General features: G+C 49.5%; 3 protein-coding genes across 3 annotated transcripts; 2 read left to right on the top strand and 1 right to left on the bottom strand.

The window, feature by feature from the left end:
* Positions 1 to 4,261: 4,261 nt before the first annotated feature.
* Positions 4,262 to 6,830, top strand: ENH_00076820 (elongation factor 2, putative; the record flags this gene model as incomplete). The annotated part of the gene is made up of 2 exons (XM_013582611.1): positions 4,262 to 5,131; positions 5,226 to 6,830. The coding sequence occupies 2 exons, from the start codon at positions 4,262 to 4,264 to the stop codon at positions 6,828 to 6,830; spliced, it is 2,475 nt and encodes an 824-aa protein (XP_013438065.1).
* A 271-nt stretch (positions 6,831 to 7,101) lies between these two features.
* On the bottom strand, positions 7,102 to 8,065 carry ENH_00076810 (AN1-like Zinc finger-containing protein, putative; the record flags this gene model as incomplete). The annotated part of the gene is made up of 3 exons (XM_013582610.1): positions 7,102 to 7,334; positions 7,551 to 7,752; positions 7,943 to 8,065. The coding sequence occupies 3 exons, from the start codon at positions 8,063 to 8,065 to the stop codon at positions 7,102 to 7,104; spliced, it is 558 nt and encodes a 185-aa protein (XP_013438064.1).
* Positions 8,066 to 11,928: 3,863 nt separating this feature from the next.
* On the top strand, positions 11,929 to 14,356 carry ENH_00076800 (replication factor C small subunit, putative; the record flags this gene model as incomplete). The annotated part of the gene is made up of 11 exons (XM_013582609.1): positions 11,929 to 11,972; positions 12,123 to 12,201; positions 12,330 to 12,409; positions 12,574 to 12,626; positions 12,735 to 12,816; positions 12,935 to 13,072; positions 13,251 to 13,299; positions 13,427 to 13,561; positions 13,717 to 13,773; positions 13,954 to 14,013; positions 14,204 to 14,356. The coding sequence occupies 11 exons, from the start codon at positions 11,929 to 11,931 to the stop codon at positions 14,354 to 14,356; spliced, it is 930 nt and encodes a 309-aa protein (XP_013438063.1).
* Between the last annotated feature and the right edge of the window lie 969 nt (positions 14,357 to 15,325).

Raw genomic sequence — 15,325 nt, 5'->3', positions numbered from 1 at the left:
GCCCTCTATAGTGACTATTCGGATGATCCACGCAACAAGGGCCACTTTTTGCTAAGAAACAGAATGCACAAAGCTCAGCAACGCTTCTGCGAACTGGCCACCACCGGGTGCCAGCTGTAGGGCACGTATGAAGAGCAAGACTGTGGCTCTAAATTAGAGTTACCGTTAGAGATACTGTAAGGTCTGAGAGAAACATGTTGTCTTATTCTGAAGGAGCGTTTTCGATACAAAGCAGCTGGTCTATTTGACTCACCGGCAGACCCCAGTGTGGCTCTGATGAGCCTTGATACTCAACGGGAGTGAGCCCGCCTTGACAAAAATGGAGTGCGAAGAAAACTCCTAAGCAGTCATTACTACACTACTCACGCTACCGGGAGTTGAGAGCTGAACTGCGTTCGAGGTTCTTCCAGCTGTGCGATCTACTTTATGACAGCTCCACTGTAATACGTGTCGCGAGGATGATTAATACGTTGTTATATCAGGGACTGAAACAGTGAAAACATTCAAACTTGAATGAATCTGACCAAAAGTGTGAAATGCTACGAACGGAGAGAAAGGCAGCTCCCAAGTGACAGCAATTCAATGTGGGCGACCGCTGGGCACATCGATTTTGCTCCTGTCAACGGGAACGGAATGTCCACGCTTCAAACCTGAGAGTCATGAATTTTTGAATGGCTCCAAATGTGTACTCAATTCTAAAAATAGGGCTACGCAGTATGGTAAGGTCTTCCGCACGTCACACCACTATGCATGCTAGCAGTCAAACAGGCTCACTGGGCATTGCTGCTCGCACAAATATATAGAGGCCTCTTCTTACTGCTTTTCACAACATCTTCAGCCTTGTGAAGGCATGTACATGCATATAAAACCCCCATTATTTGCGGAAGAGCGCGTATATGCATTTCCCTGAGAGCACTGGCTAGCTGGCTGCTGGCGCACTTTACTTTGGAGTTGCGTGTTGCTACTGGGTAAGAAGCTGCGCCTGAACTTCTTCGAAGTCCCCTTCAAGAAGATGCGATTCCTTGAGAGTTTTTATCTACTGATTATGAGCAGAGCCGTTGCTTCGTGCCTTACCTTTTCGCGGGCAGAACTGAACTGACTCCGTGAAAACAAAAACAAGTTATATATTTGGCATCGCTAAAAGAACAAGGCAAAAGAGTAAACATTTGACTAGCCAAAGCATAACATAACGGGTAATATATGCATTCCACGACTACTGGCAACCAGCCGGCTCCGCAGCGTAATTTCAAGAGAGCTAGGCTCTTAGCTCGCAGTGAGCAAATTAGCCTGACTTCGAAATTTTGAAGAAGCCTTCTCAACAGCTGTTATATGTTACTTTTATGTTACTTTGAGCATTTCTGTTGAGAAGAGTGGAGTTAAACACACTCAAGACTGGTTGCAGGCGTTCATGATTCCCCCTGCGGACAAGCATTTCAGTTCCATTCATTGTAGCTCAAGCTGGTTGACTCTTCGGCATACAGAAGCTGCACATCTGGTGCAACTTAAACTGGAAGATATCCAATCAAGCCTTCTTCCTTTGCAATTTCCTTGTGAGAAAGGTACTTGTTTTCAACGTTTTGGTCTACTATTTTGAAAGAACGTTCAAAAGTGGGCAGGATAAACTGCCCTTGTCAGTTGAGCTTGTTTGCAGTCAGTGTGGATATCACCCATAACGATAAGCAAAGTAAATAGCTCCTAAGAAAGTACTGCGAGCCTCAACATTTCCATCTAGTGCATCAAGCTTCACGGTATCGAGGCATCGCGCTGCACGTAGTGCAGAGGAGCAGCGGGAGGCCCCAAAAAGGCGAAGTAGAAAGGTAGTCAACAGCTTACCGCATGAGGCCAGATGAATAACTCGCGGGATCCGTAGAGTGAGCTGCCAAACGCAGCTTGAAGCAAGACATCACTCTGGAGCATCCAGATGCGTAAATATATTCTGCACAGCGTTGCGCAAGACGCCGCCGAAGCTGATGCCCAATTTGTTGCAGTTCTTTCAAGGGGCCAAAACTGCACCATGCTCACAATGACACTAATCGAAGATTAAAGTGGGGACGACGTGTCGTAGTCACCATGCGCAATTGCATGAATCACTGGATGTCCATACTGCGGAACCACAAGCCAAGCTAGGTACAAAATCGGGACATTCTGGGGTCGGTCCTAATTCATTTGGCAACAAGTCTAAGGATGAGCAGCATTAGATCAGAAGCATGGGCTGTATTCAAACATCAGCCGTAAGGAACATGACAAAAAGGAATAGAGTCAATAGAGCCAGTTACCCGTCGACCACAGCTTCCTCGACATCGCTGGTGTTAAGCTGGATCTCATGTTTGGTCACATCGCAGGAAGCTATGGAGATGAACACCGCTATGGATGGTCCTAAAACCCCATGGGGTACTTGCCGCCCAAAAGCTGCATCTTCAGTTAGGCTTGATATGCCGGAACCAGAGATCAAGCATAGCAGACCGCGCAGTCTTTGGAATTGGAGCAGGAACTACCCTATAACGTGTGATTGGTGAAATGTTAGGCATCAAATGCTTTCAAATGTTTTTTTTCCCATGAAAGGTCCTTGCCACCCTCATGTAGCGAAATGCTCTCCACATGGTTTATCACCTGACGCATTTTTGAAGGCGGAGGCAGGGCTTAAACCTAGCAACTTTATTCAGCACAACAATTCCTGAGGGTCGCTATGTGGCATGACGGCAACTGGATTAGCCATGATTGAACGCCCAACTCTATAAGGGGGTAGGGCCATGCTCGGTTCTTCCTACTGGCAAGCCTAGAACCATGGGAGCCAACAGTATAATACCAGTAAGGGGCAGGAAGGGGACTTGCTCACTAGAGCATTGCTGTCCAGGCAAGACCTCAGACAGACCCCTGACCCATATCTTCAAAGTAGCTAACAGATGCGGTATGCTGATAGGAATTGCCGTGGTCAGAGAGTCAGTGGACGCGATCAGCCAGCAAGTCGAACACCGATCATGAATATAACAATTTTCATATATGTTAAAAGATAGTGGTGACAACGGCCCAATGATGATGAGCGCAGCTAAAATGGATGCTCGTAAAGTAGTAGAGGATGGCAGCCCTTGAAGCGACGCTATACTGCCTACACTGCTCGTGCCTAGTGCAATACAAAGCACCGGACGGTATGCTACCGAACCTTGCGAGCATTTTAACCAGTCTAAACAATTAAAAAAGCAGAAGTCCCCGAGAGTTTACTGGCGGGCAAAAGAAAGGTGTCCTGGTGAAGACCTCCAGCCAACGTGTATGGGGCCTCAGAGCCCCGCGGCTAACCTCACCAGGCTGCGCTGCCATTAGAACCGCCTTGTGCTTCGAGATTGTAGTGAGAACTCGGCGCTTTTATATGGTTTATGTTGGGACGAGGGCTACTTTGATTTGGCACGTTTTCGCAATGTGGCCATGTGTGTGCTGACAGCAACTGAGTCCTTTTCAGCAGGCAATCTCGCGTACCCTAGCAAGGTTAGGCACTCAGAAATGCCTTTGGGCAGCATATCGTTATTAAGATGCGATAAGCCGACACAATGTAATAATAAGTTGTTCGCGAGGGCTGGTTTTGGCAAAAAATGTTTCGAAGCCTTGACTGTGCTACGCAGCCCCTCCCCGCTGGCGGCTGCGGCTGCGCAGGCACCCCACTTTCCGTGGGCTGCTGCACCGTTAGTGTCGCTGGCTTGTCTGTCGCTGTTGTTCCACATGTTCCAGCCAGGGAGTGGTATGTTCGAAAGGATTTGCCTTCTGAATATCGCTTTCGGTCCTAGCCGCCCCATCTACTTCCCCCCCTTCCGAAAATGGTACGCTGGTGTGAAGCGTCATGCACAACACGGAGCTTAGGGACGCGTTTAAGTGGTGGTTTCCCTGATCGTCCTGCGGGCAATGGCTTTTTCTGTTTTGCTGCGTATCCGGAAAATTGTCTTCTGACTGACTGCGGACAAGCAGAGCACGATGCTCATGCTGCACCCTACCGTGTGGGGGGTGGTGTCCCTGATGCGCTCGTTCATGCTCCTTCGCTTCCTTCAATTGTTGGGTCTATACTGCTCTTTAGTGGCCTGGTTTATGACTGATGCTTGTTCCGAGGCCGACGGAGGCAACGTTAAGGGGCGATGCTACAGGCTCCCCGGTTGGAAGCATGCATTGTTTCTATGGCTGCTGTGGTCGGAAATAGCTTACTTGCGCGATGACGTGAATTGTGTTCTTCATAGGCTGTCTGTGGTGGTGGTTTCAGGTGAACTTTTCAGTGGATCAGATGCGCGAAATTATGGGCAATCCTAAGAACATTAGGAATATGTCCGTCATTGCCCATGTCGACCACGGAAAGAGCACTCTGACGGACTCCCTGGTGTGTAAGGCGGGCATTATTTCAGAAAAGGCATCTGGAACGGCTCGCTTCACGGATACCCGGGCGGATGAGCAGGAACGATGCATCACCATCAAGAGCACAGGCATCTCGTTGTATTTTAAGCAGGACATTGATGATGGAGCGGGCGAGCAGGAGTTTCTTATCAACCTTATCGACTCTCCAGGACACGTTGACTTCAGCTCTGAAGTCACAGCTGCTCTCCGTGTCACGGACGGCGCCCTCGTTGTTGTTGACTCGGTTGATGGTGTCTGTGTACAGACAAAGACCGTCTTGCGCCAGGCGCTTCAGGAGAGAATCAGGCCTGTGCTGCATGTGAACAAGGTGGACCGTGCGCTGCTAGAGTTGCAAATGGACCCTGAAGAAATCTACTTAACTTTCGAGCGCAATGTCGAGAATGTCAATGTCATTATCTCAACCTGCAGTGATGAGAACGTCGGTGACATGCAAGTCTTCCCTGAAAAGGGAACAGTTTCGTTTGGTTCAGGGCTGCATGGTTGGGCCTTTACAATTGAGAAGTTCGCGAAGCTGTACGCAGCCAAATTCGATGTGCCCAAGGAGAAGATGATGCAGCGTCTGTGGGGCAACAACTTCTACAACGCAAAGGAGAAGAAGTGGACCAAGACCCAAACTGAAGGATCTCAGAGAGCTTTCTGCCAGTTCATTATGGACCCCATCTGCAAGCTGTTTTCGACCATCATGAATGATCAGAAGGATAAATACGAGAAGATGCTGACCACTCTAGGAGTTGAATTGAAGGTTCGCCTAGGCACTAAAGTTTCCACACTAGCAAGTTGAACAGTTAGACATTTGGTGCACATAGTGCGTCATCTTCCCTTCGGTATGTTCTCAGGGTGAAGATAAGGATTTGACCGGCAAGGCATTGCTGAAGCGAGTCATGCAGCTCTGGCTCCCGGCCGGAGATTGCTTGCTGGAGATGATTGTCCGCCACTTGCCTTCGCCATGGCAGGCGCAGAAGTACCGTGTGGATACTCTGTATGAAGGCCCTAAGGACGACGAGGCAGCAAACGGCATTAGAAACTGCGATCCTAACGCTCCTCTCATGATGTATGTGAGTAAAATGGTGCCAACTTCCGACAAAGGTCGGTTCTACGCTTTTGGTCGTGTGTTCTCTGGAACTGTCGCCACTGGCCAGAAGGTCCGCATCCAGGGTCCCTACTACGTGCCTGGGGAAAAGACCGATTTGACTATTAAAACTATCCAGCGTACAGTCATTATGATGGGCAAGTACGTCGAGCAGGTGCAGGATGTGCCTTGCGGCAACACTTGCTGCCTCGTCGGTGTCGACAAGTTCTTACTTAAATCGGGAACCCTCACTACTTATGACCAGGCCCACAACATTGCGGACATGAAGTACTCTGTTTCTCCCGTTGTCCGTGTTGCCGTCAAACCGAAGGATATGAAGGAGCTTCCAAAGCTTGTGGAGGGTCTGAAGCGCCTGTCAAAGTCTGACCCGTTGGTGGTGTGCACCACTGAGGAAAGTGGTGAACACATCATTGCTGGGTGTGGCGAGCTGCACGTGGAAATTTGCCTGAAGGATCTTAAGGAGGAATACGCCCAAATTGACATCATTGTGTCGGATCCTGTGGTGTCGTACCGTGAGACCGTTACTGCACCATCGTCCATGACTTGCCTATCGAAATCACCGAACAAGCACAATAGGCTTTACATGACAGCGGAACCTCTCCCTGAAGGCTTGCCAGAGGCCATTGAATCCGGCAAGATCAGCTCAAAGGATGGGCCCAAGGAGCGTGCCAACGAGCTGAGCGAGAAGTTCGATTTCGACAAGAATCATGCAATGAAGATTTGGTGCTTCGGACCTGAAACCTCCGGGCCCAACATCCTTGTTGATATGACGGTTGGTGTGCAATATCTCAACGAAATCAAGGATCACTGCAACTCTGCATTTCAGTGGGCAAGCAAAGAAGGTGTGCTGTGCGAGGAGAACATGCGAGGTATCCGTTTCAACCTGACAGATGTCACCATGCACGCAGACGCTATCCACAGAGGTGCTGGCCAGATCATGCCGACGTGCCGCCGTGTGCTGTACGCCGCACAGCTCGTTTCCCAGCCTCGTCTCCAGGAACCCATGTTCTTGGTCGATATCTCGGTGCCGCGTGACTCAATGGAAGGCATCGACACGGTGCTCTTCATGCGTCGTGGGCACGTGTTCGAGGAAGATAGCAAGCCTGGCAACCCGCTCGTTGTGCTGCGTGCCTATCTGCCAGTTGCTGAATCATTCGGATTCACGACAGCTCTGCGTGCCGCTACATCAGGTCAGGCTTTCCCTCAGTGCGTCTTCGACCACTGGAGCTGCCTCAACGGTGACCCACTAGAAAAGGGAAGCAAGATGGAAGCTTTGGTGCAGGGTATCCGTACAAGGAAGCATCTTAAGCCCGAAATTCCTCCCCTGGACCACTACTACGACAAGCTGTAAGGCTGGCCCACTACTAATACAAGCTGTTCGGCGGTGTGCAATTCTGGTGAGATGTGTCCCCTTTGCGTTGTTTGAACATCTGGGGCTAAGAAGTGAATGTGAATGTGGGCTGGTTCCCTGAAAAAGTTTCCCCGTCACCAGGCAGCTCCGACGAAAGGAAGTTCTGCCGTGATGTGAGGACTGGCGACATTTGGAATCGCGCTGTCTCGGCGCGTCGAAATCGTTCCTTTTGCTTCGAGCATATTCGCCTGTGCAGTCCCTGCGCATCGCCTTAGCCGTGCGCCGCTAGCCTTTTTTGGCGGGGACACCGTGCGTAGCTAGCCTGACTGACAGTAGATCTCCAAATACTTAGTGCAGGAAAGTTGTGCCGTTCTAGAGATGCTGCTTCCGGGGGCGCCAATGGGCCCCCCGCTGGCCGGAAATGATTGGTGATGGGACATACAAGGGAAACGCCGTTAACAGTGGAGTCCGTCACATGATCGAGCACATGCTGCTCCGCTTTTCCTGAACAATGTATATGCATTGCAGTGTGCCTTCAATGGCTTCAGACCCACGTTGAATACGCTGTGTTGGGCCAACTATCGCGCTACTCAGGGACGCACCTTGCGATCCACTTGGTAATCTGTTGATCACAAGCAAGCATAAGCGCAACAGACACTAAGTAGCCTGGTGTTATGTAGAGTTTACGGGAGTCTAAACATTTACCCAGGAGAGTCCCACCTGTGCTGCTCGGGTCCGAATGCCACTTGGATTTCACTCCTTTGGCGGCGCTCGACGACATTTGCCTGAAGAGGGAGCTTCTTTTTCGCTCCTTCCTCGTAGCTTTAAGCACTTCACAGTTGTGGTCTTCTTTTAACCGGTGTTTGATGCAAACATCCACTTGACAGTGTGGGCAATGGATGGACGAGATCGCTGTGAGGCGCTGCTAGGACAAGCAGCAAATATGCAGTTCAAATACCTCAGCGCAAGTTCTTTCGGCGCAGACACAGAGCCCGTGGAACCCACTCTGGAAAAGTGCACTGCTAACCCCCGCAGTGTGGCGATATGCAGACAAAGCTATGGAACAAGGATGTGACAACTATGTGGGCCCGCGCGACACTTCCCCAGCCTACTTCTTTGCATCCCTTGACTGGGCACTGCCTCCCCTTCTGTATTTTCTCCCTCTGAGCCCGAAGCTCTGGCCTGCACTGAGGACGGTGGCGCACTGCTGCTGCCTCTTCAGTCTCCAAGTCCATCTGAGCCAAGGACACCGACGCCTAACTGGCAAGACGAACTAGATGCAACCACGCATACTTCACTTGGTAGGCTTCTCAACTGAAAACAGCTGGCTCACAGCATCAAGTGCAGAATGTCCGCGCACCACGCGCCTCTAGGTGCACACCTCCTGCGGGCAGCATGCACTTACAAGTCCAACTACTTCCAAGCAAGTGGGGCAGACGAAGACGCGCCGATCCCCAGCATTCTTCCGTGGACAGGAGTGGTCATCTGGAAGGTAGTGCTCCAAGCAAAACTGACGCGCAACACAGCAGCAGCAGCAAACTGGCCACGGAGCACAAGCAGGTTCGGCTGCGTCCACAGCAGCGTTCGCCTGAAGCAGCTTAGTACAAGTATCCCACGGAAACAGTATGGCCTGAGTCGGCTGCTGGGTCAGCAAAGCTGCAGCCCTTGCGGGGTGCTGCTTACCACTTTTCCACACTTGTTGCAATTGAAGGGGAGAAAATCTCTCTGTCGACACAGTGAGTCGCTGCAAGTTAATCCCTTGTCCGATAGAACTGCCATGTTCAAGTTCAGCTTAGAAGCACCATACAGCACAAAGACCTACCGGAGGGTCGCTACTTCTTTAGAGGGTACCTGCGGACTCCCCACTACTGTGATTGACTGGAAGAGCCAGCGGGTGGACCCCGTGACTTGGCCTGATCCCTCAAGAGGCCCTTCCCAAACCCGCTCAAGAGTTATAACATGGATATGGATTTGTGCCGTCCACTCCGTATTTCAGTATGGCAGCTCACTCACGCTGAGCGCGATTTACTTTTGCCCTTGCGAGTAGAGCCTTCCACTTGGAAAAAAGGAAGGAGTCACGGATTTTAAAATAGGAATCCTTTTGACGAAAAGTGGTCACTGCTGGAGATGGTTAAGTAGAGCAGGCATTGCGAGTGGTCACCGGTGGTTCGGTACTTCCTTGCCGAGCCTTTTGACAGTTTCTTGTTAAGCAAACGCACAGAAACTTCAGTCTTCATTGAAAAAAATGCAGTTCCTTTCTGTTCGGAAGTACCGAAGTTACCGCACAACTTCTTTACACGAGCCAACAGCGGCATGCAAGCCTACAACAGTTGTCGTCGGAAGCTTCCGATGCACCTCCTGCACTCTTACTACAGTAGTGAGGAGAACAAATTAAAGGATTTGGTATCATGCACCCTCCTGCTGCGAGCTCATTGTCAATGGGCACAGCACGGTACATGAAGCTTCTGCCACTCCCTGCTTTCAGAGGGGTGCATCCATGCTTGTCCAGTTATGCAAGAACTAAAACATCCCCGGCACAGCAAGTGTTTCAGATATTGTACTAAGTCGTGCACATGAAACAAGATCGTTGAGAATATGCACTTGGGAAATCTGTTGACGGCTTTAGTGTCAACAACGGAAAATTGAATGGGTATCACTGGAATGCGGGCATTACCGCACATAGAGGCTTGTTTCTCCGGCAGAATTCCGTGAAGCTGTTCAAAACAGCTGGTAGAAAGTTCCGTATAGTAATAAAGATGCAGCCTGTGGGTCAGATGTACAACATGTTGCCCTCGCACCGCTGCAGCGGTTTCTGAACTGCACGTACACCTGGAAACGATATGCAAATTGAATGGACTGCAACGAGCGCTACTACAGGAAATCTCACCTGCTAACCATTCGGAAACTTGAGTCTTTTTTTGAAAATTTATTCTTCTCGAGTTTCTATTTTCATCGAGTAATATTCTTCTTCAACATTGACAAGATGTATCGATCAGCTTGCTTCATCTGCTTTGCAATTACACTGGCGGTTCAATATGTACTGTGCGTTGCTGAGCCACGAATGCACAAGGATTTGAATCGCATAACATGCCCAAATCATACACACGGGGTATGTATCCATGGTGCATCTGGGCGTCAGGCACCCCATCATACTCATTTCTAAATAATTGCAGGCTTGTGCAGGAGAAAACGTCTGCCTCCATCCGTGCAACCGGTTAGTAGCAGAAACCTCATCTTCTGCCATCCCAATATGCCAATGCATCTTTCTATCCAGGCATTTCTTGCCCACTCAGACGCCTACGTTCTTTTACGAAAACGCTCCATCTGACCCAGGTGGGTCTTCGTAAAATAAGGAGCACTTGTTCCTGTTCCTACAGCGTCCTAACAGAAGCCAGGCTCTGGATAGAGGTTGTTCCATCAGCAGAAGCGAAGCAGCTCTACTTCAATGAAATCACTTCAACAAGGCCGCTTTACAAGCACACATTAACACCGGGGAGCTCAGGCAGAATAGAGTTAGGTGCAATTCCTGAGCCAGGTATGTCATTTAATTAGCAGCCAGTAAAACCTGCCTTTCTCACACTAGATGCATTCTACAGGCTCGTACAACATCATCATGTTCCAGGTGAGGTGCAACTGAGATTCATTGTCACGTAACTCTTTGGAGTGTACCTTCCTGCGCAGAATAAGAGGACTTTCGAAGGAGTCTTGAGTGTGGAAAAATTCTGCATCAGCAAATTTTAAAAGCGGATCTGCTGGAGAGAATGCCCAATGCCGAGTCAAAAATTTCGTGCCCGAGCAGCTGCTGAGTAAAGCAGAGAAATTATGTATATGTAAAGAAACTAGCGATTGGGAGCTCCATTCTGCTGTTGGATGATCGTCTAAACGTTTGCCTTTTTCGCGGACAGATGACTGCCACATTGTTCTCACCCGGAACAGCACCACTACTTGCACCACTTTTTGTGTTCCTATTCTGGAACAACCTGGAGATGAAACTCATAAACTCAACTTTGCGCCTTCGTACAGCAAACTAAGTGTCGACGTGAAGGAATAGCTACAGTTGTCATACAGAGTTTCCTCCTCAGTTGAGTTGCCTCCAAGCAAACCTAAAGACACCCTTTGCTTTGTGCGCACTGCAGCAGCAGGCGCGAAGCCGAAAGCCCTCTGGCTACCATACAGAAATAACCAGTGTTTCCCGACTCAGCTAGTGCAGAAAAAGCATTTTACTGCCCTAGACATATCTAATTTTGCTGAGTCAACGCGTTGTATAGGTAGGACTGCAGCATTTTTGGCAGACAAAGTGCTGAAAATACCGCTGTATACAAGAGGACACATTGGGTGTTCAGCATTCAGCGCTGGCGCAAGCTATTTGCAAAAGTTGAAGCTCCACATGCAGCGCGCCTCCGGAGAAACAAGATATATATGTCGATTTAAAGGGAAGTTTTACATGTCATATTTTGCAGTTTCACCTCGGTTTGATATGGAAGGATCAGGAACATCGTGGGGTGTTTCTTCACGTACTGTCATCGATGATCTGGCAATATACTGCAGCTACGCTATGATGGGGGCTCCAACACCATGTTTGGTATAAAATAAAACTTGAACATAATTTTCTGAGAAACAAGTGGGTAAGCGGTACTGCTGCAAAGACCGTTAAGTCGCTGCATGCACAGGTGGTGGTGGTGTCGCTCCTCTGTGGCTGGTTACTCCTAGGTCAAGGGCTAAAGTTAACTTTGTATGTAGGTTTGCCGGTAGTTGAAGACAACCCTCGTGAATTTGCCGCGACAGAAATGCGGCTTGGTGCTTGAACCTGTGTAACTTGCACAAACGTCTTCGTTTGTGAAAAGTCTTCTTTATGAGGCGATGCTTCCGGCACCCTGAAGATAACTGCAGCAGAAGGATTGAAATACCAGTCTACTGCTCTACCTGTACCTCCAGGACGGTACATCTGTTGCTTCAAGCCACGGGCGGCCGCAAACGTCCAGCAATTGACACGAATTTTAGAGGGGGAAGCAGCAACAGCTGGCCCGCCGGCACTTTCTTTGGTTGATTGCTGCATGATAAGCCGTAAGAGTAGATGCGATAAGAACGGGGCGCCATCATGTCTAAGACAGTCATCGACTCGAGACCATGGGTGGAAAAGTAGTACGTGGAATTTCTTATTCAGCTCATCGCTAGCCCCACAGATAAAAGCGTCCTTTCATGTATCTCGAAAACCATACCGTTGTTTGTTTGAAGGCAGTGGTTTTCCAGGCTGGGGTTTATGTGAGTTGCTGCTCTCCTGGTTGTCTGCAGCCGCCCACGGAAGATTGCGGAGGTCTCTCAGCAGACCGAAGCAAAGCGTCTTCTTTCGAGGATAATTGAAACTGGCAACGTGAGAACGGCTCAGAATGTATACTTTAAAATCGCTGTTGCCGTGCCGTCGGCATGAGCTCCCGAGAAAGCCGCTGTTCTGGATCGTGTGTTACAGTTGCTGTGAAGGGGAATTGTCACTGTGCACAGATGCCGCATTTGCTCTTCTTCGGTCCTCCTGGTTCCGGAAAGACGTCCGCGGCACTTGCGCTTGTGAAAGAGCTCTTCGGGTATTTGAGACACGCAATTTTGAGGCTGCATGCAGATCTGGCGCTCGTCTTGTTCGTGCCCCAGGAAACGGCCGAGTGCAGATAGCACGAGTGACAAATTTGCACACGACGAAATAGCATACGTAGACGTTAATCACTGCACGCTTTGTGGGTTTTTCGATTAGACGAGAAGACTCCAAGACTCGACTGTTGGAGCTGAATGCGTCGGATGAAAGAGGTGAAGCTTATCTCAATTTCTAATAATCCGCAGTCTGTAGGAGGGCCCATTCCACTTCTTACGGTCAGTAAAATAGAAAATCCCATGTGTGTCGATGTAATTGTGCAGGTATTCGGGTGGTGCGTGAAAAGATAAAGAAATATACGCGGACCAACACGCCCAAAGGAAAAATCAACCCGGAAACAGGAAGGTATGCACCTGCTGCTGTGCGGTGGTCATGTCATTAGCAGCATGATTTTACCTATAGGCCATTTCTACCTGGACTGGATATGCTTCTTATCACTATGATTTCCTGCATTGTTTTGCAGGGAAATGCCCCCGTGGAAGATTGTCATGCTGGATGAGGCCGATATGATGACGCCCGATGCTCAAGCTGCCTTGAGAAGAATCATGGAAGCCTTCGCAAGAAATACGAGGTTCATAATCATATGCAATTATGTACACAAGTGAGCCCACACTTCAACTTTGTTCAAACGGATACATGCGAAATGTTTCCAGTTCCTGGGACTTCTGGCTTATCTGCACGAGCTTAACCACTGGACTGAAAACCACAAATGCATTTACCAACGACCATTTGTCCGCCCAAAAGAGACATTTGCAGCCAGTGTGTATGGTATTGTGCAGGATTATAGATCCTCTCTTCAGCAGATGCTCACCCCATCGATTTGAGCCTGTGCGTAACAGAGACAGAACCATCCTTCCGTGCTCCTGGGAAGTTTGAGCCGTGCTTATGAAAGTGTCTAGGAACGGCCGCAGTTACGCGAACGGGGAACTTAGCTTGCCTCTAAATGCGCATTTAGGTGTCACCGGATGCTCAAATGGAAAGACTCCACATGATTTGCAAGGCAGAGAATTTGACAGTCGAAGATCGAGCGCTGGAGCGTCTGATGAATCTTACATGTGGGGATTTGCGCCGCGCAGTGAACCTCCTACAGGTTCGTCGCTTTATCTACGACAGGAACGACGCAGCTTCACAAACGAGATTGCGTGTGCCTATATCGGCGTGGTGAAGTAGCGTTTTAATTTTGGCACATGATGAATCTCCCGGTAACGTCAATTTTTATACGTTCTAAGGTCTATTCTGCTGCAGTCTGCTGCGGGGATACACCGGACGATCACAGAAGACGCAATTCTCGAGGTTGCAGTCGTAAGGCTTCCTGATCTAAATCTCATCCAAGGCAGCCCGCTTTTGCACCTGTTGTGATGGGCACTACACGGCTATTTCATCCGTGCATTTACTTCCTTTCCACTTGAGCGAAGACAACTCGTTACGTCTGTCTGTGTACTGACAAACAGTTTTCTTTATCCCTCTTTTGTTTGTGCACAGCACCCTCCTACGTATGTCGTTCAGAGCGTTCTCACGGCCTGTGCAACTTCTCCAGAAGCGGTGAGCCGATTTACAGTATGGACCTTTCCCCGGCCAGACTGTGACATTAACACTGTTTATTGGCTAAATTGCGAACCTTTTGCATAAAGTAGAAGGCCCGAGGTGCCAGTGCAACGACGAACAGCGCCAGTGTACCGGCGAACACCGTCAGCTTGCATCCTCAGCAGGATGTTTGGTGTGTAAGCGTCAGGTGAACGAGGTGACAGAAGAAGTGGCGAATCAGGGCTGGGACGTAGCTCTGCTACTGCAGGAGGCAAGTGCTGCACGCAGTGTGTGCGTACAAAATCAGGGAGAAGCCGTTGAGCATACAGCAGGAGCAACCACGAATTCATTGGATTCCTAGTGTTCCTGTGTCATGCTTCGTAACTTAATTAGCGAGTGGCCGCCCTTTTGATAAAACTGAGGCTATCTTTGCGCAAATCCCGCCTCGCGTGAGCTGTTCTTTGCAAATATCCGATCGCTCAGATGGTCGCAGAAGTTGTGAAGTCGGAAAGCCTTTCAGATTTACAGAAGGCCACTATACTCCATGAGATCGGTTCTACGGAGTTCGCCGTTTTGCAGGGTACGCATGAACAGGACGTCAGTAACATCATCTTAATCCCTGTGCTTACCTCCTCAAAACGTCCCAGCACCCTCCTGGGAGATTCCACTGCGTTGCGACGCTTGTGTTGTGGCATGACTTGTTTCAGGAGCACATTCCCTACTGCAGCTTCTTTCAGCTTGCTTGAAGATACAAGCAGTGCTGATGCAGGCATGAGTTTATCGTTTCGAAAGAGGGAAACACGGTGTCGCCTGTGTGTCGCCTGGTTTGCGTATAGAGACCCAAAAGGCTCCCGCTTGTATGTGTGAGCGTATTCTTTGTCCTTGCAATTTGTGCGGTGTTTACTGAACTTGGGATTCTTGAGATGCACTGCTTTGGGGACCCGACGGCAAATCCCCAATGGACCGATGGGCGATGGCTTTGTTTTTGTGGATGCGTGGATCGTTCGCCTCCCTAGCGAACGAAGGACAGAGACCAGTGGCTGCAACTGTACTTGCTTCGTTGGCAGATAAGTGCCGTAAGTGTGCACGGCTCGCCTGTTTTTCTGCACTGTTTTGGATTTAGAACTGCATACATCAGGTGAGAACTGCATACTCTTTAGCGCTAAGGAGTCAGCGAAAGCTTGCAGAACATGTGTGTTGCTGCCGCACCGCGTAACCTCAGTGACTTTGGAAAAGATGCTTTCCGCAACTTTGTCACTGAACATGGGACTTCCAGCGAATAAGTAAACTTCCCACACCGCTTCAGTCAGCACGAAAAAGAACACCGTCA

Source organism: Eimeria necatrix, genomic scaffold (genome assembly GCF_000499385.1).
Source record: "Eimeria necatrix Houghton genomic scaffold, Enh_scaff7, whole genome shotgun sequence".
Classification (NCBI taxonomy): Eukaryota; Apicomplexa; class Conoidasida; order Eucoccidiorida; family Eimeriidae; genus Eimeria; species Eimeria necatrix.
This window is presented reverse-complemented; position numbering and strand designations above follow the sequence as displayed.